Source organism: Dysidea avara, chromosome 6 (genome assembly GCF_963678975.1).
Source record: "Dysidea avara chromosome 6, odDysAvar1.4, whole genome shotgun sequence".
NCBI lineage: Eukaryota > Metazoa > Porifera > Demospongiae > Dictyoceratida > Dysideidae > Dysidea > Dysidea avara.
In genome coordinates this window covers 16,635,749-16,657,503 of record NC_089277.1, presented here as the reverse complement: position 1 = coordinate 16,657,503, position 21,755 = coordinate 16,635,749, and the positions used below count along the sequence as shown (strand labels likewise).

General features: G+C 38.5%; 3 protein-coding genes and 2 long non-coding RNA genes across 10 annotated transcripts in view; 1 reads left to right on the top strand and 4 right to left on the bottom strand.

Annotated features, from left to right (window-relative positions):
- The window catches only part of LOC136257385 (centrosomal protein of 162 kDa-like), a 108,048-nt gene that overhangs the window by 53,315 nt on the left and 32,978 nt on the right, over positions 1-21,755 (top strand). The gene's annotated exons all lie outside the window — the stretch shown is intronic.
- Positions 146-3,383, bottom strand: LOC136257387 (probable serine/threonine-protein kinase roco4). 2 transcript variants are annotated; one of them, XM_066050571.1, is made up of 4 exons: positions 1,995-3,382; positions 1,847-1,942; positions 1,184-1,437; positions 146-1,066 (listed from the first exon to the last, which is right to left on the bottom strand). In XM_066050571.1, the coding sequence occupies exons 1-4, from the start codon at positions 3,129-3,131 to the stop codon at positions 439-441; spliced, it is 2,115 nt and encodes a 704-aa protein (XP_065906643.1). In that variant the 5' UTR covers positions 3,132-3,382; the 3' UTR covers positions 146-438. The 2 variants fall into 2 exon arrangements, with proteins under 2 accessions (XP_065906643.1, XP_065906642.1); XM_066050570.1 differs by having other exon boundaries at positions 146-1,437; positions 1,995-3,383.
- LOC136257394 (uncharacterized) lies at positions 13,366-15,672 on the bottom strand. Of its 5 annotated transcripts, none has more exons than XR_010701958.1 (10): positions 14,871-15,672; positions 14,681-14,724; positions 14,453-14,630; positions 14,347-14,403; positions 14,107-14,291; positions 13,916-14,067; positions 13,785-13,865; positions 13,662-13,733; positions 13,552-13,611; positions 13,366-13,500 (listed from the first exon to the last, which is right to left on the bottom strand). It is a non-coding gene; the product is annotated as an uncharacterized lncRNA (long non-coding RNA). The 5 variants fall into 5 exon arrangements; XR_010701955.1 differs by having other exon boundaries at positions 13,916-14,056; positions 14,343-14,403; positions 14,871-15,670; XR_010701957.1 differs by having other exon boundaries at positions 13,916-14,056; positions 14,107-14,215; positions 14,343-14,403; positions 14,871-15,670.
- On the bottom strand, positions 16,455-18,241 carry LOC136257393 (uncharacterized). Its single transcript, XR_010701953.1, has 6 exons — positions 17,971-18,241; positions 17,834-17,927; positions 17,721-17,785; positions 16,795-16,886; positions 16,678-16,746; positions 16,455-16,620 (listed from the first exon to the last, which is right to left on the bottom strand). It is a non-coding gene; the product is annotated as an uncharacterized lncRNA (long non-coding RNA).
- Positions 18,771-21,602, bottom strand: LOC136257389 (cell division cycle 5-related protein-like). The gene is made up of 4 exons (XM_066050573.1): positions 21,395-21,602; positions 19,495-19,578; positions 19,212-19,340; positions 18,771-18,999 (listed from the first exon to the last, which is right to left on the bottom strand). Exons 1-4 carry the CDS (start codon positions 21,548-21,550, stop codon positions 18,886-18,888), a joined length of 483 nt encoding a protein of 160 aa, XP_065906645.1. The 5' UTR covers positions 21,551-21,602; the 3' UTR covers positions 18,771-18,885.

The following is a 21,755-nucleotide window of genomic DNA, read 5'->3' as shown; positions in this document are numbered from 1 at the left end:
AAAGCTGTTTTCTTCTGTAAATATACTCACAGTGTGGTCGCCGGCTTTCTTGGCCGCACAACACACTACCGTGTGTCTTGATTACTTTTAGACAAGTTGACATCAATGATTGTGTACATAGACCATGTGTGGTTATTATTACAAGTTGTGTACAGTTGTGAATGTGTTGTAATTGATCAGTAGTATTGTCAGTTCCCTCATATCCTGCTACTATTTCATGTGATGTAATAACACCATTGTGTGTACCTTTGTAGTTAACTAACTGATTACTGGTTCTCATGTTTTGTGTACATGTTTAATAATGTAAAATGTTTTATTAAGTACAATAAAAATAACACAATAAGTTTTCATACAAACAAATATCAGTGTATGCTTATTAGTGGTGTACACACACCATACAAAGATATACAGTAGTTATACAATGTTACCCTCTAGTAGTTAGTGTATTAGTTGAGCTTGTCCCAGTTCCACTGTAGTAAGACTGGATGACATAGCATTAGCCATACTTCCTCCTTTAGTACATCCTCCAATGACTATAATGGCATTGTTGTTGACTGCTGCTATTGCTACTTCAGTTCTAGCTGATGATAATGATGCAATGTTCATCCATGATTTGCTAGTGTCATCATACATCTTAATATCTGATGTTGGTGTTGTACCACTTTGATCCTGTCCACCAACTACCACTGGTGGGGATGAGCTGGGGACTAGGGCTGTATTGTAGTGAGTGGCATTAGTCATTGTAATCCATTTGGTGGGTGTGTCACTGGTTTGTTGTTGGTCACCTGATCTTGTGATACCATCAACAGGTATCTTGTAGGCACCAATGTCACCTTTGAAGTCAGCATCAACATAATCCACTATGAGTAAATGATCATCAGTAATAATTGGTGTGAAGTAAGCCATTGGAATAGGAAGATTAATGGACACTTTTTGCCAATGAGAATTCTTCACGACCCAGTTGAGGACTTCAATATCATCTTGTACTACTGGTGTGTTGTTAACATACTTTCCTCCCCCAGCAACAATAACGTGCTCCAGGTGAGTAACCACCCCTGGTCTGCTCCTAACCGAGAGAAGATCAGGATAATGAGATGTCCAAGTTTGACTAGTTTCATCAAATGTAGAAACTTTATTGGTCACCATCTTAGTAGCAGACAGACGTCCACCAATAATAGCTAACCTTCCACCAATGATGTGAGGAACACCCAAATAGTGCCCTGAGGGAGGTAACTGATCCCAATGGTCAGTGTTGGTATCATAGACATATACTTGATGTTGAGCATCATCAACTGGAGTGCTCCCACCAGCAACATAGACCTTCTTGTCTTGTACTGTGACATATGCACCATACATTGGAGCAGGAAGATTGGCTAGTTGAGTCCATTTTATGTGGTACCTGCCACTGTTAAGTGCTGTCATCAATGGAGGTGCCTCCTAAGTGGGTAATAATATTTGTAAGTAGCTAAATAACATACAATATCTATCACTTACACATATAGCTGGTAATGGATACAAAAATCTATTATAAACTGAACTACAAGTTGTTACCATTCTTTGGTAGCACTTTTTGATGTCAGTAATCTAGTCAACAAAAACTTCACCTCAATAGGCGGCAGGTCATAAGCAAAATGTTTAGAAATGTAAAGTTGGCTAATTGGCTATAACTGGTTGTAATGGGTTAGACAGGTGACCATATTACACTGTATTATACCATGATCAGTTGATATTGGTAAATGACAGTGTTTAAGTGTAGTGTTGAATGGTTATGGGTTAACATGAGTATAAACTTTATCCTCCACACATGACATTTCCCATAGAGTATGTACTAACTTTAGTGACTTACTATTTTCAATTTTGATGTCTTTGTTGTTGGTCCTCCTAAAGTTACTCTGTTAAGTTGACTGGCTACTTGTTGTGTTGGTACACTCCTTGTGGAGGACTAAGATAACAATACCATATATGGTAATGATAACAAAACAAATAACACTCACCAGCTGTTGGTTCAATTTGTCAACTTCAAATTTCAGCTGGTTGATTTGTACATCTCTTTCAGCCAATTGCCTTTTCTGCTGCTCATTTTCTGCCTTCAGTTGGTTGTTCTCAAGACTCTTCTGACTGTTTTCACTTCTCAGCTGATCATTCTCATTGTCCTTCTCCACTTGTTGGTGTAGAGTGATAACATCTTGTGGGTACTCCTTCATGTAAACATCCTTGCTGACTTGGATCCTCTCACAGACAGTTGCTATGGTCGGCCTCACAGCAGGATCATAATCCAGACACTCCTCCACCAGTGGCCTCAATACTTCAGCCTCTCCTCTCATTTTGTTCAGGTACTGCTGACGACGTTCAACTTCAGACAAGGCCACCATCTTTCTAGTTTTGCGATCATACTGCACCAGCTCAGTAGGATGAGGCCACTTTTGGTTAAAAGTGTGGAGGACTATTCCAGCAAAGGAAAACACATCCATGGGAGGACCATACTCTGGATTTTCCATGAATGATTCAGGTGGCATAAAGTCAATGGTTCCTGGAGCTTTAGTCATTGTCTTTCTACTATCAGCCTTTATCACCTTGGCCACTCCAAGATCACTGATCTTTGCCACATGATGTGCCGTCAATAAGATATTATTGGGGGAGAGGTCTCGATGGATGATGGGAGGGTCGTGATTGTGAAGGTAGCACAGGCCAAGGGAGACGTCATGGACAATTGAAAATTTTATATGGACAGGAATCTTCTCATGTTTATCCACCAGGGAGGTCAAGCTATCCACCATCATCTCCATAACCATTACTGGTAGCCGCATCCTTCCCTGTACATCTCCCGCCCCCACAGAGGGATAATAAACACCTAGGAACTGTATGACGTTTGGATGACGTAATGTGCTGCATTGACGACACTCCCTCATAAACGATTCCACTGTTCGTCTCATTTCCACGTCTCCCACCTCTTCGACCAGAATGGAGTGGATCTCTTTAGCGGCACATATCGTCCCACAATATTTGATCGCGTAAACTCTCCCATAAGCCCCTCGTCCCAGTTCCTTTCGATCTAGTTTGATAACTCCCTTTAGAACCAGACCTTGAAACTCATCCATTTCTCTTGAAGACAAAAGATGGGTGTGGCTCATAAAAATGCGAATGCGTGTTAGCAATTTTTTTAAACTTAAATGTATTTTTTCTCTTTTACCAGTTAGGCACTGGAGCCGGGGTAGCACTCGTATTGTGATAACACGACACGAGTGATGATGCTGTTTATATATCCGCTGCAGTCTAGTCCCCTACGTTGTTTGTACAATACGTGATACTGTAAAAACTGGAGGGGCGTGGCTGACCGCAAAGTTTAAATTACGTCTGGACCATCACGTCAGTGCAAACTTGGAGTCGAGGAAGCCTGGTGGCAGGTTACTCTAACACTGTCCCAACAAAGGTACACCTATAGACCAGTCAGCCTCACTTCTATTTTCAGCAAGTTAATGGAATCCATTGTCAAAGATCATATACTGAACCACCTATCCACAAACAACTTACTGTCTCCCTATCAATTTGGCTTCATACCAGGAAGATCGTGTTCCACTCAATTGCTTCTGATGCTGGATTATTTAACTCATCATCTTGATGAGGGCTATTCTATTGACGTAATCTACTTAGATTTCCAAAAAGCCTTCGATACTGTTCCACACCGACGTTTATTGCAAAAGTTAACATCGTTTGGTATTCATGGAAATGTGCTAAAATGGATTGAAAGTTTTTTATCTAACAGAGTGCAACAAGTTGTACTTAATGGCCATAAATCTTCCACCATTCCAGTTACTAGTGGTGTCCCCCAGGGTTCTGTGCTGGGTCCCCTACTATTCACGATGTTTGTAAATGAGATACCATCATGCAATTGTATCAAGTCCGGTGCTATTGTTTGCTGATGATACAAAAATCTTTCGAGTCATTAGAAATAGAGAAGACTATACTGCGTTACAGAGTGACTTAGACTTACTTCAAAGATGGTCACAACAGTGGCTTTTGAATTTTAATATTTCCAAGTGCAAACACCTTCACTTCGGCCCAGCCCACCACTATGGTCCTTACTGTCTCAACGGAATATTTATTGACATCAATGCAACGCACAGCGACCTCGGTATTGTTTTTGACGATCAGCTCAAATTCCATCGTGACACCACTCAAGTTACTACCAAAGCTAACCGAGTACTTGGTTTGATTAAGAAATCATTTGAATACCTTGACTCTACCATGCTAACTTGTCTGTTCAATACATTAGTTCGACCTATCTTGGAATACAATAATCCTATTTGGGGGCCTCATTATATTCTAGACAACAGAAAGGTACACTGTTAAAAAAAGGTTCTTTATTAAACACCCCTTGGGGTGTTTTATCTACAATTGTTGTCAGGCTCCCCCTTAGGGTGTCCCAGTACACCCTTACAGGAGTTTCAGTAACACTTACCAACGGTGTTCCAATAAACTTTAAGGTGGTATACATAACACCCCTAGGTGTTTCAATAACGTCTTTAGCAGTGTTCAGTAGTCTTACAATTTTATTAGGGTGATATTAAAAGTACAAACATTGAAAACTGCTATACATAATGTATAAACTTAATTTCATAAGAGTTTATTGCTCTATACACATTTTCTCCAGATTGGAATAACAATCTCCAGTTGCAACAGCTACTCATCTTTGAGATTAAACACTTAGTACTGGAATGGAACTAGTGACGGAAGACTCATCTTCAGGATCGCGTCCGGTAATAACCAGAAATGGTTCTGACTGACAATTCGAAACTGCACAGAGTCTACATCGACATCACATCACTGCAAATAAAAGAATAAAAATATATAACATATAACAAGCATGACAATAGGTACATATTTCAAGGAACTATAGTCTTGGCCATATACCGCACAATACAAAATTTTGGTGATTTTACTCGAGAAGGAATTTGGTGGATAATATATTGGCGAATAGTTGTGTCAAATTGCATTTTTGGCGAATCAAAATCATTTTTCCAAATTAGCCAAAATTTTCTCCCACCATACAGTAAGTAGTACTGGACTATTATTGATTTTGGATGCCAAGAAGCACTACAGCCAATCTAGAATTGTGAATTTATATGCTAATACGTAATTAATGCTTCATGCAGTGAAACTATTAGAGGTTTTATATGTCAACCAAACATATTAACTTTGTGAATGTACACTACAGGTAAACATACCTCAAAATTCTTAAGTAAAACACTATCCTTGCAAACCATCTTGGATGTAACAGATGACAAATCAGCTTCCAAGTACACAATCAGTAACATCTGAGAAAAATAAGACTTTGTTACATACATTCAGTATTGTTAATTGTTACTTACCATCTGGGTGGACAAAAATCATTAGCTACATTCACCAAGAAGTCCCAATAGCTTCTTAAATTATGGCCTGGTCTTACACTAAAATGTTGACATCAATTTTGTTCTCCACATAGGCCAGTTGATAAAAATGAAGTCCTTTATATTGTCGTCAATTGGAACAGTTGCTTTAAACTTGTTTTGTATCTATATACCAAAAGAAAACATAATTTTCAAACTATTATGGTACACTTACCCAAGTACTTGAGTGCAAAGAGGGGAATTTTGAGCAACGACCTCTGACAAAAGTGGACATTCAGTCACTATTAAAGCCAGGCGTTCAGTAGGGTTAAATCCACTTATCTTCGAATTGTACAGCTCCTTTGCCACCCTCTTTTAATAGTCACCCTTCATGGACTGAATAGCGTCATCATACTCAGCCATCAGAAATTTCCAATCCATTGTTGTTGGACTCCATTCTCAAGTTTTTTAGTTGGTTCATTACTGATACTTTGATCAATTTGTTTGCTACACCCTCCTCTGAATTCTTAATTTCTAAAATAAACCAGTATATCAAGGTTTTACACTTAACAACATACTGACACAAGTCCACTGTCCATTGTCATCCAGGACCTAGCTGGGTGCCGCTTTTGAACCAGCTTCTGGCACACCACATTGTAAGCCTCTGACTTTGGATGTGCACTGATGCATGTTCTTGGCATCTGAGCTATCTCCTGTCTGCCCTGCCAGTTAATTGTCAAACCAGTGGAAATAGCCTCTAATATTGTCACGAGAATGTATAAAGTTCTACTGAAGATACCAGTCTCATTACGCTGTCCAGAAGTGAACACTTCTAATCGTCGCCAGTTCTTTCTTCACAGCTATAGATCATGTATTATTCACGTCAAAGTTGCCAGGCCGTTACTCACCTTTTCCCACTCTGGGCGCCCAAGCACTGACAGCCGCTGCACATTCCCGCCGTCGATGCTGTTAAATTTTGGTACATTTCTTTACTATCGAAAGCTGCTCGCACGTTATCGTCTCAACTGCTTCTTTCGGTGGCCATATCAGATGAAGAGAAAGTTTCGATTGTGGGACTCGTTGCTCTACTGCTCTGCTACCCTTCAACTACCTCTACTCCTTCACTGAAGACGTCTTTCGCCCTTGCTTAGCACCTAAGAAGATTTGTTACTGTGAACGTCCCTTTCGGGACAGAAGAGCCAACCCAAGTGAGAGGCCAAGACGACTAAATCACCACACAACACCAACCACAAGCTCAACGACTGTTGTACCGTGGTCATCATTGTTTCCTGAACGGTACCGCTAAAGGTTCATAGCGTCTAAGTACCACTGTTTGTTTTCTGTACACTTTCGTTAGTATCTGAGGCGGAAACTGTCCACGCGCGATGTCTACCCCAGCTATCAAACGGACAAGAGCAGCCGCTGGAATATCTCCAGAAGCTAGAGATGCTATGATTCACAGTCTTCCTGGTGAGAACTGTCCACATTGTAAGCAGCCCTGTACTGTTGAAAATAAGGCAGTACAGTGCGATCTTTGTGGTGTTTGGGCCCACGTGAAATGTGAGGGTCTCCCTGAAGATATATATGAAAAGTTAAATCAAGTTTGTGAAATTGTTAATAACATTTCTTATTATTGCGAAGCAAACCATTGCAACAGTCGTATTAAACAGCTAACCCATCACCATTATAGAAATTTGGAGCAGCAGACCACACGGTCTGCATCTGTAGAAGAATCTCTATCAGGCCTCAAGACTCAAATAGAAGAAAAGATTGAAGACTTGAGTTCAAAAATCCAACACTTGTTGTCAAATCAGTCTGGTATAAACATGGAAATAGACACAGTGACTCAGTCACTTCAGAACTCCCCAGCCAGCGCTGGCACAGTATTGAACACCACTGCATCAAGCATCGCAGATGAATTGGCTGACCGAGACCGACGCAAGAACAATGTAATCATTTACAACCTATCTGAGAAATCTGACCGTGAAGCTGATAAAAAGCTCTTTACTGAACTGTGTAAGACTGTATTTTCTGAGGAATTTGCAGTAGTAAAAGTACTGAGACTGGGTAAAAAGAATGAAAGTAATAATAGACCTGTATTAGTCACACTCAAACACGAAGTAGACAAATCATTTCTTCTTTCAAACTCAGCAAGGCTGCGTCAACATGACGCGTATAAGACAGTGTATTTCTCACCGGACAGAACAAAATTCGAGCGTTTAAAGTACAAGAAGCTGGTAGAAGAACTTAAACAAAGAAAAGCAAAAGGAGAAACAAATCTGATAATCCGAAACAATGCCATTGTCTACAGGAATGCAAGAACTCAAACAAATCCTAGCAGTACTGCTCCTTCAAATGTCCAACCAATGGTGCCTGCCACAAATCAAATGCAGAAGCAATCCCAAAATTGACTATCTCAAGGGGCTGGTCTCCAAGCAAATTCTCAAAACCTACAATCATTGAATCTAGCAATTGTAAATTGTCGTAGTGTTGTAAATAAATGTCCTGAGCTTGAAACCCTACTCCATGTACAAAAGTTAGACCTCCTCATGGGAACAGAGTCCTACTTAGACGAAAAAATTATGTCCTCAGAAATTTTCCCCCCACATTACACTGTTTATCGAAACGACAGAAATAGACATGGTGGCGGTGTATTCATTCTAATTAGAAATGAGATCCCATCTTCTCTGTTACATGTTTCTACATCAGTCGAACAAGTTTGGGTGCATATCCATATGAAACACAAGCAAAGCATCATAGTGGGTTCAGTCTACTGTCCTCCAAACTCTTCTACAACTATCCTAGATGAATTAGAAAATACCATCAACGACATCAGAAATGCCCATCCAACAGCAAGAATATTTCTTGGTGGTGACTTTAATGCTTCTGGAATTGATTGGCAATGTAAATCATTAACAGAATCATATGTACCTGTATCCTTTAGGGAGAAACTCCTTTCAATTACAGAAGATCTTCATTTCGAACAGTTGGTTACCACACCTACAAGGGGTACAAACATTTTAGACTTATTCTTTGCTAGCCACCCAGATCTAGTGACATCCTGCCAAACTACCCCTGGCATCAGCGACCATAATGCAGTTGTAGCGGATATCTCCACTCAGGTTAAATTAGTAAAGAAACCTCCTAGAGAAATCTTCCTATATCATAAAGCAAACTGGGACCTTATACGAGAAAGAATGTTAGACATCTATGAGAGATATTTTGAACTAAACTCTACCACCCAGAGAAGTGTGAACGAAAATTGGGAATATATTTATGAGAAATGCTCACAACTAATACAAGAGATGGTACCCAAGAAAACTATTGGTAGTAAGTTCCACCTACCATGGATGAATGCTGCACTAAAACGACTGATCAAGAAGAAACAGCGAACTTATAATCGTGCAAAGAAATACCAACGTACAGAGGATTGGGATGAATATAAAAGACTACAACATCAAACTAAATGTATGACGCGTCAGCAGCACAATCAATATCTATCTAATATTTCAAACCCTGAATCTGGTAATAACAAAATGAAACGTTTTTGGCATTATATTAAAAGTAAACGTCAAGACAATATCGAAATTGGCGCCTTAAAGGACCAAGCAGAGAATATAATTACTGACCCACTAGAGAAAGCAGAGATCCTAAACAACCAGTTTAAATCTGTATTTACCTCTGAGGACACTAGTTGTATTCCAGATAAGGGTAATTCTCCCTATCCATCCATCCCAGACATTCACATTACACTAAATGGTGTGAGAAACCTTCTTGCTGAGTGCGATACAACTAAATCCCCGGGTCCTGACAACATACATGCTGCATTTTTGAAACAAGTTGCTTCTGAAATAGCTCCTCTACTGACACATCTCTTCAATCTATCATTAAGAATTGGCACTGTGCCTGACTCCTGGAAACAAGCTAATGTAACCCCAATATATAAGAAGGGTGATAAGACTGATCCCAGAAACTATCGCCCAGTGTCTCTTACATCTTTGGTCTGTAAAACATTAGAACACATTTTAGTTAGTCAAATAATGAAACACCTCGAGTCAAACAACATATTAACTGATGTACAATATGGATTTAGATCAAAGCGATCATGTGAAGCCCAGCTATTTCTTGCAGTTGATGATTTTGCCAGAGCAGTTGATAACAAAGTTCAGGTTGATGTGGCTATCTTAGATTTTGCAAAAGCTTTTGATAAAGTTGCCCATGCTAGGCTAGCTCACAAGCTGAATTTCTATGGTATAAGAGGTGAATTGTTACAGTGGCTACAATCGTTTCTTACAAATCGTACACAAAAAGTAATCATTGATGGTAGGCAGTCTTCGCCTTGCAGTGTAACATCAGGTGTACCACAAGGATCAGTGCTCGGTCCAGTGTTATTTCTGATATATATAAATGATATTGTAACTAACATCCACAGTCAGTTGAGACTTTTTGCAGATGATTGTTTAGTTTATCGTCCTATCTACTCACCCGAAGATCATAAGATACTCCAAAGTGATCTTGACACATTATCATCATGGGCTGATATTTGGCAAATGGAATTTAATGTTTCAAAATGTTGCATCATGCAGATATCTACACTACATTCTGCTAGTGAGTTCTCCTATACAATGTACAAAATCCCCTTAGAAGTTGTTGAGAGACATCACTATTTGGGAGTACTTTTAGATAACAAGTTGTCATGGACCCCTCACATAACTTCAGTGTGCAATAAAGCTAATCGTCTACTGGGATTTTTGCGAAGAACTCTCCACCATTGTCCACCTCACTTAAAAGAACATGCATATAAACAGATTGTCTTGCCATCTATTGAATACTGCTCTTCTATCTGGGATCCACATCAACAATCACTCATTCACAAGTTAGAGATGATACAACATCGTGCTGCACGTTTCGTGTTAAATAGACCTTGGAGAAGGAATCATAGGGACAGTATAACTGAAATGTTAGTGGAATTAAAATGGCCAACACTGGAAGATCGTAGGAAACAGGCACGTCTGATGCTGTTGTTTAAGTTTGTAAACAAATTAATTTATGTTCCAAATCAGTATCTGCCAGTGTTATCTCCTGCAACAAGTACCAGGGCAAACCATCCCTTGAAGCTATTACAGTTGTATGCCAGAACAAATCGATATAGTAACTCTTTCTTACCAAGATCAATACCAGACTGGAACAATTTAGATATGGAAGATCTTGACAATATAGACTTACTTACTTTCAAGAACTGTTTGCAAAATGCATAGACACTAAAATTTTGTTTTTGTACATTAGCGATTTACCCAATGGGTTTTGCTAATCAATAATAATAAATAAATAAATAAATTACTGATATTGTGCACCTGGTCTCGCACCTGGTCTCGCACCTGGTACACGCTATATAGTGCGCACTGCTGTTCAAAAGCTGGGCATTCAATGGAATACAATTGGATCGTCAAGTCATCACTTATTTCTTGGTATATTTTGACGTTCTGTAAGGTATGCGTGTATATAAATGCCAACACACGGGCCTAGGACTGCAGGGAGTGTAGCTCAGTATCCGCTTGAATTGCCCATTGGCCTTGTCACAATCAACTTTCATTAGTGAACTTAGGTTAGGTAATCCTAAGGCTGCAGCACCATGTGCTGCAGACCTTCAGTGCTGGTCACTGTAAAGCATTAATACAATAAATACTGTAGGATTAAGGAAGAAAATCCATCCCCCCTGGAGGAGACTGAGTGTGGCCCCGACTAGACATTGGGTGACCTGCAGTTCGATTCCTGGGGTTGGAGGGATTTTTTTCCTTACTTTGGCCCCTTTTCTGTTACACCTTTTCAGCTATAAGTCTAAGTCCTTGAAGTTAGGTTAGGTAACCCTAAGGCTGCAGCACCATGTGCTGCAGACCTTCAGTGCTGGTCACTGTAAAGCATTAATACAATGAACATGTGTTGACATCTATTAGTTCTTGCAATTTTAAAGGTCGGATCAAGTGTATGAAAAATCTTGATAGCTAAGCTTGATGTATAAATCGGACTCACAAACTGGCATTTTGAATCACGTCAGTGTATGATGATGATCACAAGGCTACCCGCCGGCATCACAAAGGAAAATTGCCTTCCATTTTGAACATGATATGGAGTCTCTTAATGATATTATTACATGACCAGCTGACGACTGCAGTGATTGAAAAGATGTTGGATTATGAAGTAGCATTTAATGTGTAGCCTTGTATCAACACTGACATTACCATGCTTATATAATGGATTTCAATCCTATGGCTGACAAATTAGTACGGCACACAGAATTATTTACTTTATCGACTACGCATACATTCATGCTTATATCTGTGACCTCTCCCTTTTGCAGTGTACAATTTATATTTTAGATGTCTATAATTGTACGGAATTGAATTATTATTAATGCATACTAAAATCAAATATACAGAATGTACAAACACTATTAGTACTTGTAAAAGCAATTATTGACATGTACAATCTAGCAAGCTACAGTGCGTTGATGGATTGAGTGTGGATATAGTATTGCTGATCTGGTCGTCTGCAAGCTGAGCTCAGTGTAACATTGTTTGGGCTTCACTGTTGCACTTAACTAAATCAGCAACACTGCATGAGCTTATAATCCTATAGCATCACTGTATAGTGTGTAGACTCATTCCTACATAAAAAGAAATTCATTTCAAATGTATCAGTATAGAGTGTACAATAACACCTTTAATACACCCCAAAGGTGCTTCACTACACCTATTACAATCCAATAACATTATAGGTGTAATATAACACCCCTGGGTGTATATGTACACTTTTAAAGGTGTAGGTGTTCCATAAACACCTTTGTCAGGGTGTAACTGAACACCTCTGTTTTAACAGTGTAGAGAAGATACAACGAAGGGCTACTCGTCTCATCCCACAACTTCAAGACAAATCTTACTCAGAGAGGTTGACACAACTAGATTTGCCATCTTTTCATTATAGACGTTTGAGAGGTGATCTAATATTTCTTTTCAAAATTCTTAACAATTATTTCACCACCGATTTTACTGATATATATACGTACTCAAGATCTATTACCAGGGGGCATCAATTCAAATTGTTTAAGGAACGCTCAAGACTATTATGTAGATCTAATTACTTTATCAATAGAATCACCAACAATTGGAATAGTTTGCCTAATTATGTTGTAAATATTTCTTCGATTAACACTTTTAAATCATTATTAGATAGTCATTTAATTGATTCAAGAGTTATTTTTGTATAAGTTATTTAATTGATTCAAGAATTATTTTTGTATAATTACTGCATTGATCGGGTATGCAGGCTGTGCCTTTACCCATATTTAATCATAATCATAATCATAATCATATAGACATAATCAAGTACTGTAAGTTCACTTTATTTTCTCAGTTAATTACTCTCTTTTCTGATTGCCAGATGGTCAGTGTCTATGCGGACCTGCAGGGACATCGTTTTAATGACTCTCCTCCTGAAACCATCCCCTCCAATGTCTTAGTCACTCCTTACAGACCCGATGTTGTCATCTATAACAGACACTCTGCATCGATGGGCATTATAGAGCTTACATGTCCATTGGACTCAATACATTATTTGGAGTCTGCACACAACTGCAAACTGTATAAACCTGAGTATGTACAGCTTTTGGCTGAATTGGATCGTTTGAAGATTCCTCACTGCTACAGAACTGTGGAAGTCAGTGTTTTGGGCCATCACTGTGAAAAAAGCTCAGAATAATAAGGTGTATAACAGTCTTATTATGTTAGTATTGGAATGAAATAGTACAGTATATATTAATAGATTAGGACTTTACTATAACAAGCTTATTGAATACATTTAAGATGGTCATATATTAGAGATTAAATCACTAGTATAGTGCGGTGTATTATCAGACTATACTAAGCCTATTTCAACCATATATTGGCTACTATACTACTGTACTTTTTTACTTTCCTATAATCTGTGGCTACCTTAATTAATAATTTCTATAATTATATTTGTAATGAATTTAATTCTGTAAATATGTTAAAACCACAATAGGTACAGCTAGTAAATCAATGTCTCCTTGGCCATGACAGTATCAAATCAATTTCGTCATTTATCAGTCTTTATCCAACTGCAGCAGGTAAGACAGTAAATACAATTCACAAGTTCCATTACAAATTACCTGTATTATCATCACTATGTAGAACTCTGACAATCTGTTAGTTGTCTGGTAGACACAGCTCTAATACAAAGATGGTAAATATAATGTTTATTCTGGACAATCGTACTTACAGTTTGTAAAAAACTGGACCTTGTCTGGAAACCTAGCATTACCATGTAGAACGGCGGCTAGGTCCCACAACTCTATTAAAGATGGTAAATATAATGTGTATACTGAACAATCATTGTACTTACAGTTTGTAACAATCTTTTAAAACTGAGACCGACAATCCATGTACAACTAAGACAAGTCTGATAAGACCAGGTCTCACAACCCTAAACGGAGGCAAACATAATTCATATTCTGGATTACTTGGTGTACTTACAGGTGTTATCAGTGAGTCTAACCAGACATAAAACGGCCACTTAGTATGTCACTTTGTTGGGCTAACGTGTTACGTAAGCTCACAAGAAGCATCTGATACACTGATAACCAAGTCCAAGAATCTTGTAATCACTAAGTATAACTGAAACAAGACTAAATATAATATAATTTACATACTCTCAGTGAACTTACTTTTGTTAGCAATACGAGCATGGTCAGTGAAATAAGGACAAACAAGATGGAACAGGTTCTTGAAAGCACTCAACTCATTTACAGTGCCAGACGAGGTAGCAGCCGTCAGCTGTTGATAAAAAGTAGTGAAAAACATGAAGAAATGAGACTGGTTCCCAAAAGAAATGAGACCAATTTCCACAAACCTAAACGAAGGTAAATATAAATTGTATACTGGACACTCTCAGTGTACTTACTTACAGATGTTAGCAATACGAAGAATCTCCTAGAATCGAGACCAAGTCTGTAATTCCTACCCTATTGAAAAGAAAATGAATAAAAACACAATCAGGCTTAATGCACTTACAGCTGTAAGTAATTAGAAGATGACGTTGAACAACTCCGTGAAAAAAGAACCAAAAAGTCCACACATGGTCGCTACCAGATTCTTTAATGGAAGCAGCTGCCATTGAAGGAAACTAACACTGCAGATGTTGTACACTGACAGCCTGTAGAACCAAGAGGTTCGACAAGAAACTGTACCTCTGAAGAGACAATATACAAAATCATAAGAGCAGACCATGCATACTCTTACCGTTGATGGCTGATGAACTGTGTCCACTCGTCATCCATCATAAACTGAGATAACAGGATATAAAACATGTAATACGTACACAGCAACACCAAAGTTGAATCATTTGCAGGCCATTGTTGTACAATACACAATAAACAATTTAATAAGGCTAAACCTATCGTACAAGCTATCATTTTAGTCTAATACTTACTCATCTAGAGCTGTTTTTGGATGGCTGCCATTGAAGGAATTGTCCACTTGGCCACGCCACTTCACCACTACCGTGACAGGCCAGCAGGGATGTACAGTTGTGGTCCATAACTATCATCGTGGCTCATTGGACGATGGCGCCGATCGCGCACACTCTCTCCGCGAGATACACCGTCCGAGCGACACCACCATATCACTCACATTTACAACCTATGATACAACAATAGCGACAAAGATGGCGACTTAATTGCATCTAATACGCATGCGCACACCACTGAGCCCTTCAATTTTAGACAAGCATTACTACGAAGTTTTGCAGGTGTGCTAACTGTGCAAGAAAATCTAGATTTGTATGACTCTTAGATTGAATAATTAATTTTTCTGGTATTATATGCTTTACCATATGAAAATGTGTGTGTATGAAATTATCACAACAAACTGAAGCTAGTTAGCTAGATATAGTGATTAACAGAAGTGTAGCTACTTATTGTAAAATCATCATGACTTTGTTTGGTACAGTAAAAAAAATCTTAAGTCACATGGGATGGTGATAATGAGATGGTGAAGCTAAAAATAAGACAATAATGAGATCTGATGGTGAAGCTAAAAAGTTATCACATTTAGTTAAGTAAACAAAGCCATACAAAGAATGTGTATTAAACTAAAGTATAATCTGTTTCCCATAATATAAGATGGGGTTTATACTAAAGTATAAGATAGTTAGTATAATGCAAGACTATACTGAGATTATTTGTATAGTTTAAGCCATTAGATATACCATCTTATATTCCTCTTTTTTCACAGTGCATTTTCAACCTAGTTCTATTGCTGCAATTAAGGATGTGATAAATTTTACCAGGCAAGTATCCCTATTTTCCAAAGGAAGTGCTAGAAATCTTTTGTTCAAGATGGCCAGTGCCTCAATTTCTGCTTCACAGAGAATATTTTATGGTAGGAACTCTAAAGAATGGACAATCAACCCGGACTGTTTTTAATCTGTATATTATAATTTAAGCTGTAACTTTAGTTTTGTACCTAAATTTATAATTTTTTTTCCTTGCCATGCCCACTGCTGTCCACTGTTGGTCAGACATGTGGTCGCATGTTGTCCGAGGACACATAATATATAATTTGTTTGTAATCATGCATGTTTTCTCATCAATTATTAATGATGGTTCTCTCTCTACGTGTTAATAGAGCAGTCAATGCCATAACACTGAAAGCAACATTCAAGGGACCTTTCTCCTAAAGTTGTGCCCTCTCAAAATTTTAAAGCTAAAACAGTCATCTATTTTTATCCCATTGAAAGGTGTCTACATGACACAACAGTACAATTATTCACTACAAAAAAAGAATTGATTTCCTTACCTTTAAGAGACTGTGGAAAGGTATGGAAATGTCAGATTTCCACAATATTATCTTACCTTTCCTTTCATCAGGAATGATCACATTTCCTGCAAAGATTCAGCCGTCTTTTTGATTTTTCCTTACCACTTAAAGGCTAGGAAAGGTTGTTTTTCCAAACAGTTAATGTGAGGAAATGTCACATTTTTTACCCTCGTCCCACCCCTATATTCTGTATAAATTGGTTTAAATACTTCAATTTTAAATCAACAAAAGGTCATCCATCCATACACAAAAATGCAACATAGTCAAAGTACAAAAAAATGTCTGTCTTGGGTGTTCATCAATACATTCTTTATGACAAACTTTATCAATGGCAGACTCCTTGCCCGAACGCTTTCTGTGTACTATAAATGGGAAAAAATAGATGTAATGTCAAAACATTGCACAGTACGATTAAATACCTGTTAGTATTGTATCTTTTTCCAAACAACGTTCCACCTCTTAAAGTCGTATCCTTCTACTAGTCATATCTAACAACAATATATTATTCTATTATAGAATTATCATCAGAAACTCACCAGGAAATTATTGATCTAGATGCCAAAACAGCTTGTCCTGGGCAGGGATCAATACCTGAATAATCATGCTGAATGATCCGATGCAGAGAATGCTATTGAAAAGAAGATACACATGTGAACTACTGCTGGTAATAGAAAAACACATCACAATACCAGTACAAAATATTTTACAGCTGTACAAAGCGGTGAATTAGGAACTGCATACAGTAGTACTATACAAAAGCAGCCTAAATTACCTACCTCTTTAACACTGGACCACAGTAGTGCTACATTTTTGTGCAGGCTAATGGCAACAGGGATACATTTATCTGATGTGTAGTAAACAATGATGCGCATGCAAAGGCTCAGATTTTGAAGCCACCTTGCAAATGTTTTGTTGGATTATAGTACAGATAGCTGCTATTTTCATGTCATTGTACCCACAAGCAATCAAGCCGAATGTTACAGCACGGTGAATACTATGCAAAACTATACACCAGCATCAGAAATGTCAAACAATTATGCTGACCTAATCTTCTAATAATGCCAAGGTCAAGCAGAACAAATACACTATATTTCTATAAAAATACTCTGGTTGGTCGTAAGGACCTCATACAAGCTCTACCTTCTGTGTTTACCCTCCAGTGCCTAACCAGTAAAGTTGATAATACACTTAAGCCATATGTGTCATTACATGTATTATTACATAGGTATGTGTTATTACAGATTTTTGATCAAGAATTGGATTACAGGATACAGATACACAAAGTACCATATCATTTACACTTAGAGGAGACACGCATTCCACACTAACATCCAATACAGGCTTTTGGATCAAGAATTGGATTAGAGGATACAGATACACAAAGTTACACTTAGAGGAGACACACTTCTTTACATACAATCCACACTAACAACCAATAATCACATTAATCATAACCACTAACCTGAAACTTTAAAAGTTCTCATGTGCATGGTTAGCTCATTCTTTGTCTTAAATTGTATCTCATCCCTAAAAGAAATGCAAAGGAGTACGTACAATCTCATACACACAACTTACCTCAAACATAACCCTCAGTCATTCGCTAAAACTGCGGTTAACTCCAAGTTCATAAGTCTCGCGATCCGTGTTGCTCGAGGTGTCACGGTTGCTACTGTAAAATCAACTACAACAAACAAAGGCAAATTACTGCTTACCTCTATTGTACTTGGGTGTCAAAAGGCGGCACAGCGGTACTGAAACTCAAGAAACAGAGGTGACAGCGGCGCCACAATAGTTGAAGGCCACGGAAGGATTTCGGGTCCGGGCGTTCGGGTCGGCAAGCTGCAATCTTTCTCCTCCATTCGTGCGCGCCGCCGCATCACGCTACTTCAGCGTTAAACCTGAGCGTGTACTGCTCTAGCTGTAGACGTAGACTACCGCTGTCACCGTCACCCACTTCTTTGCCTATTTTTACAACTTCCGTAAACTATAATAAACGAATGTTTCCAAGAAGTATTAGCGCAATAATGCGCTATTGCAAGTGCGGATATTATAATTACTCTGCCACATACTCTGCGATAGCGATTCAACTAGACTACCTGGTGATAATAGTCAAATAGGTAGACTAGATCTAAGTCACAGTGGCCATGCAGAGCGTCCTGTTCCAGTAATCGCTGGCATGGCAGCTTGACGTCTAGCAGTCTAGTTCGCGAGTTGTAGCCATAGTCAGCCTCACTCAGTGGTGCACACATTCACCAGTATTAAATTCTTAGCTAAATAACTTCCATTGCATACATTAAAAAACTTGACAACTTTAATTATGTTTACTGTGCAATGTAAATATATGGAAAGTTAGAGGGCTTTGAAAGATCGTCTTTCCATGACTTTCCTGAAACACTGGCAAAGAAATATACGTAAATCCGATCCGTTTTTGTAGTGTATTAGCCCTACAGTGTCCATCATACAGAGACTACTTGGTGGTTTTTTCTGTTCATTACATAATATACACAAGATACAATGTGAAACAGGTGTGTCATAGCAAAGATGAAATGTCATATGAAACATACATACACTGTAACACACACATACATACATACACTGTTACAAACACTAAGCTACACTGAGTTACACTAAGCTATATGTCCCTGTATATACAAGTGTTGTTTGTCCATACTGAGATTAGCATATTTCATTTGTAATCGGTTCTGTCGATCCATCTGTCTTTGAACTTCTTCTTTCAATTGCTATAACAAGAAAATGTGTGTATATACTGTATGTAAGATCATTGAAACTTGTCCAATAAGGTCACAACAAAGGGATGGAATTTTGAAGCTAGTGCATGGCAGTACTAGGTGGGTTGCTCTACACAAAAAATGATTTTCTGGTTGGCTGGTTATATAGGTGACCTTATTACACAGTGAGCAGGTCTCACCACATATCCTACACAAGTTATTACCTGTATTCTTCGTGGGATAGCTTGTAGTTCTTGACTTCTCAGACCTTCAAAAGTGTTCAGTTCCACAAAACACTGCTCCACTTGTTCATGTACATCTGATATCTGTTTGTTAAGGCTGGCAGCACGAGACTAGAAACACCCAATATGTAAAACAGTGTGTATACCTGAACATGTGTGATGTGTGTATGCATGGCATTGTAAGTGTGTACTGTACGTAATGTCTGTCCGCACTTTGTTGTGCATTTATATGTGCACTGTGTGTGAATGCGTTGTATACACGTACCTGGTAACCACCTGTAAGTATTTTAAGCTTCTTCTCCAACTTTGCTGCCTTCTTAGCTTCCTTAGTCATCAGTGACCTGTTATCCTAAACACATAGTATATTAAAAATTATAAATTTAAAAATAAAGTAGGAATCCAAACCATAAAAAGTAGTGAAACAAGAGAAGAACAATGGTAGCTATTACAGCATAGCTCAGTGGGAAATCTCTACTTTGGCATGATATAGCCATTACCGTATTTCTATAAATATAGGCTGCGAGAAATTTTCACGAGACAAATTTTCGTGTTAAAAAATTTTCACCGGTGTCCTCAAGCGACGAAAATTTTTTAACAATGAATTACATAACTTTACTATTTCTATACGGCCATTTTTTGAGAAACAGAACGACAAGCAACGAAACTGAAGTGTGGCATCTCCGTTCCATGGAGGCTGTGCCTCAGATTTAGAAGTTGTCCGTCACAAATCAAGCAATGGACTGGAGTGGTAGAAGCTCATTCCATGCAACTTGCATATTTGTACATATATACTTTATTTAATGTGTCCTGTAGTAGCTGTCTATCACGGAATGGCATCATTACCAACGTGCAGCGAAATAGACGAAGCAAGACGAACCCCTCTCAGGGAGAACTTTGTTTTTAAAAGACTGCAGCAGGCATATGCTTGACACGCCAATGGCCAAGCCTCGATCCAGGTGGCCAGAAAGTAGTTTACCGAATTCGTTCAACTTCTTGAATATTACGTTGGTAAAAAATTTTCGTGTAATTAATTTTCGTCGGATGCTACCTTCGACGAAATATTTTTAACGGTTTATAATTATAGAAATACGGTATTTTGCGTTCAATGCCAAAGTAGGAATTTCCCACCGAGCTATGCTGTAATAACTACCATTGTTCTTCTCTTGTTTCACTACTTTTTATCATTTGGATTCCTACTTTATTTTTTTTTAATATACTAGTTTGTTTAGTTTTTTTGTTAAGGCATACAGCTAGCTATAAACATGTGACTGTTCTATTAGGGTGACTGCTGTGTTAGAGTATCTCGAGGCAGCCTGCAAGATGTGCGCTTGCCAAAAAGAGACGTGGTTTCGATCGATTATAGAGTATGTCGAGTCAGCCTTCCAAATTGAAGGTGTGTGGTCACTGAAATACAGTTAGTGAAAGGGGTGTGTCATCGTGGTTTCAATCGATAGATCGATAATGCGTAGATTGAAGAATGGGCGTGATCTTGTGACCTATCGTGAAGCTATCTAATACCAGTACCTCCGTACAGTACCCTCCGTCATAGATTATATCAGTAAGGAATATAATCTATTCCTCCGTACAGTAGCGTAGTCCATAGATAATGGCGTGTATATTATCTATGTGTAGTCTAAGCGTCTTAAATAATCTTGTGGCGTCTATTATGCTGTTTAAAGAAAGTGTTGATACGGAAAATTAACGCCTCGATATGGTTTCGTTGGATGAAGAAGAAGACAAGCAGCCTGATGGAAGATAAAAGAAAAGACAAGGCGCAGAGGGCACACACTTGTCGGAACCCCAAAAGGCACATCCCACTGGTGAGTTTGTTATTGTGGCGTAAAATGGTGGCTGTGTGCTGCTTCGTTTGGGCTCTAGGCTTGCAACTGTGGTCAGTGAATGAGGCAGTGAGTCTAAAATTCGAGTTTTGGCGATTCAAATTTATATCCGGCCACCTGTAAGCGTTTTGATGCTGTTTTATGTACTATATAGACTAGTACTATTCCATAAAGGTGATTTTCGTCTCGTAAGATATCTCTAGGATGATTTTTAAAGGCGGAAAATTTGGCGGTGAGCGAAAATTTCACCTGGATTCCTACTTAAACGGTACGACCGTACCGTTTGATACACATCAACTGTCACCATTAATCTAGCCCTTTACTTACTTGTAGTTTCTTCTCCAAGGACTCTAGCTGATCTTTATTATATATAATTACTGGCCATGGAGGCTCTTGTGTACTTGTTAACACCAGGGATGAACAGTACTTGCTTGTAGCACTCCTCCCATACAGTGCTGTATGTGTCCAGTGAGATCTCACCATGGTTCATGCTATGTTTTACAACCTCCATCTCTGCCTCTAGTAACTGGTGTGCCTGTAGATAGGAATGTAGTAACACTTCACTTAATGGTCAACACAATAAATAATATAGTGGCCATGTTTTGGTCCCATTGCGGTTGTGCTGCATATTGGGGATCATGGAAGTTTGGGTTTTTCTGGCCAAAAATATCACCAAAAAATCAGCTCC

Bases quoted from the DNA above. Each gene is read 5' to 3' on its own strand.
- LOC136257387 (XM_066050570.1), bottom strand. From the start codon at position 3,131: ATGAGCCACACCCATCTTTTGTCTTCAAGAGAAATGGATGAGTTTCAA. The intron at 1,943-1,994 runs GTGAGTGTTATT...TTGTTATCTTAG, and splicing joins ACAAATTGAACCAACAGCTG to TCCTCCACAAGGAGTGTACC. The intron at 1,438-1,846 runs GTAAGTCACTAA...TTACCCACTTAG, and splicing joins AGACATCAAAATTGAAAATA to GAGGCACCTCCATTGATGAC.
- LOC136257389 (XM_066050573.1), bottom strand. From the start codon at position 21,550: ATGGTGAGATCTCACTGGACACATACAGCACTGTATGGGAGGAGTGCT. The intron at 19,341-19,494 runs GTACGTGTATAC...GGGTGTTTCTAG, and splicing joins TACTTACAGGTGGTTACCAG to TCTCGTGCTGCCAGCCTTAA. The intron at 19,000-19,211 runs GTAATAACTTGT...TTCTTGTTATAG, and splicing joins CTATCCCACGAAGAATACAG to CAATTGAAAGAAGAAGTTCA.